The sequence below is a fragment of the Formica exsecta genome, unplaced genomic scaffold, assembly GCF_003651465.1.
Source record: "Formica exsecta isolate Colony F162 unplaced genomic scaffold, ASM365146v1 scaffold405, whole genome shotgun sequence".
In the NCBI taxonomy this organism is placed as follows: Eukaryota; Metazoa; Arthropoda; class Insecta; order Hymenoptera; family Formicidae; genus Formica; species Formica exsecta.
The window spans coordinates 90,705-92,579 of record NW_021851290.1 but is presented as its reverse complement, the minus strand read 5'-3'; the positions used below and the strand labels follow the sequence as shown (position 1 = coordinate 92,579).

Sequence of the window (1,875 nt, the reverse complement as noted above, 5' to 3'; positions counted from 1 at the left end):
CTGAACCGTTTGTCGTTGGAATATATCATGGATATAACAAACCTGATAGATGTGATGTATTTCTTCAAGAATTCATCAAAGAATACAGTACTTTACAAAGACAAGGCTTCCAATATTATGATAGAACGTTTAAAATCATAATTAGAGCTATCATTTGTGATTCTCCGGCTCGGTCGTTTGTAACATGTACAAAAGGACATAATGGCTTATTTGGATGTGGTAAATGTATGCAAGAGGGCGAATATGAAGATCGTCGAATGTTATTTCTAGAGATGGATGCACCATTACGCACAGATGACAATTTTCTACAACGAGTAAATGAAAATTATCATATCGGAAAATCCATTTTTGAAAAAGTAAATATCGGTATGGTATCTCAATTTCCTGTGGAATATATGCATCTCGTCTGTCTTGGCGTTACGAAGAAAATACTAAAAGCTTTTACCAAAGGATGACACGTAAATGAAAATCAAATTGTAAAATTCAATAGCAAAATGATGAAAGAAATTTCGGAATATTTAATCTTATCAAGAAAATGGATACCAACTGAATTTACTAGGAAAACACGAAGTTTGGATGAATTGGATCGATGGAAAGCAACTAAACTGCGTTCTTTTTTGTTGTATGTTAGTTGTATTGTAGGCTCACTTGCTCTGAAAAATTATCTATCGAGTGAATATTTATATCATTTTAACACTTACCATTGCTTTAACATTGCGCCATAAGGATCCTGTGTCACGAGACTAACTGCATTCATAATAATGTGCAAAAAATTTATTGCGCTTTTTCGTCAAAGAATCTGAAAAAAAAACTTGAATTGGAAATATGGAGAAACCCAAATACATTGCGCGATTAGAACAATATCTATGGGAGTTTTACATAGAGGTGGACTCGGCGTGTTCATGCGGGTTATGGGAAAGAACGTGCCTTGAGTGTCTCGAGTGGTTGGAAGAACAGTACCGACTCGCGATATTACAACAGAGGCGCGGAATTCAATCGCTGTTTGGCAGAATCGCGCGACTTGAAAGTTTAAGACATTCGTTACGCAAACGTTACAAACCCATAGATGTCCGTGTCCCGGCGCTGTCTACAAACACTCCTGTGACTTCACTTGTACAAATGGTACAAGGCCGAGAAATCGGCTTGAAGAAATCTAATACAATAGATTTGGATCATCGTCTGAGAGATCATGAAGAAGTGATGTACAAGGAATGGGATTTTGATATATAAAACACAGCTGACGTCTCGTTATGAACCGCATTGAAATACTCGAAGAATTAATTGTAAGTATCTTCTTTTTTAAAATTTATATTAGATTTATAAAAATTAAATTCTTATACTAATAAGACTTGTATTTTTTTTGTTTAAGATGGAGCGCCGCATTATTATTATTATCATTTTTATTATCATCATTATTTTATTATTATTAACACACAAACACACACACACAAACACACAAACACGCAAACACAAACACACACACACACACACACACAAACAAACACACACATACACAATTATATTATATACACAATTTTTAAATAAATATTGTTATTATTATATTTAAAAAAAAATGTTGATTAGTTCTGCGCCTCCTTCTCCCACGTCCATGCATGCCTCGCGCTGTCTCTCTCTTTCTCCCACATGCATGCGAACGTCATCCTTTTCCCACGCCAATGCGGACGCAATCCTTTTCCTACACGTGTGCATGCTTCGCGCTATCCCTCTCCCAAGTGCATGCCTCGCGCCATCTCTCTCCAACGTGCATGCCTCGCGCCATCTCTCTCCAACGTGCATGCAAACGCTATCCTTGTCTTACGCTCATATGGACACCTCGCGCTATCCTTCTCCCACGCTCATAGAATATCATTAGCG

The 1,875-nt window shown here is 37.0% G+C and overlaps 1 protein-coding gene across 1 annotated transcript in view; it reads left to right on the top strand.

The window, feature by feature from the left end:
• Positions 1-318, top strand: part of LOC115240093 — a 1,161-nt gene extending 843 nt beyond the window's left edge. The window contains exon 2 of the mRNA XM_029815061.1: positions 271-318. Coding sequence (XP_029670921.1) covers positions 271-318 — 48 coding nt within the window. The remainder of the gene's footprint in view (positions 1-270) is intronic.
• Positions 319-1,875: the final 1,557 nt, after the last annotated feature.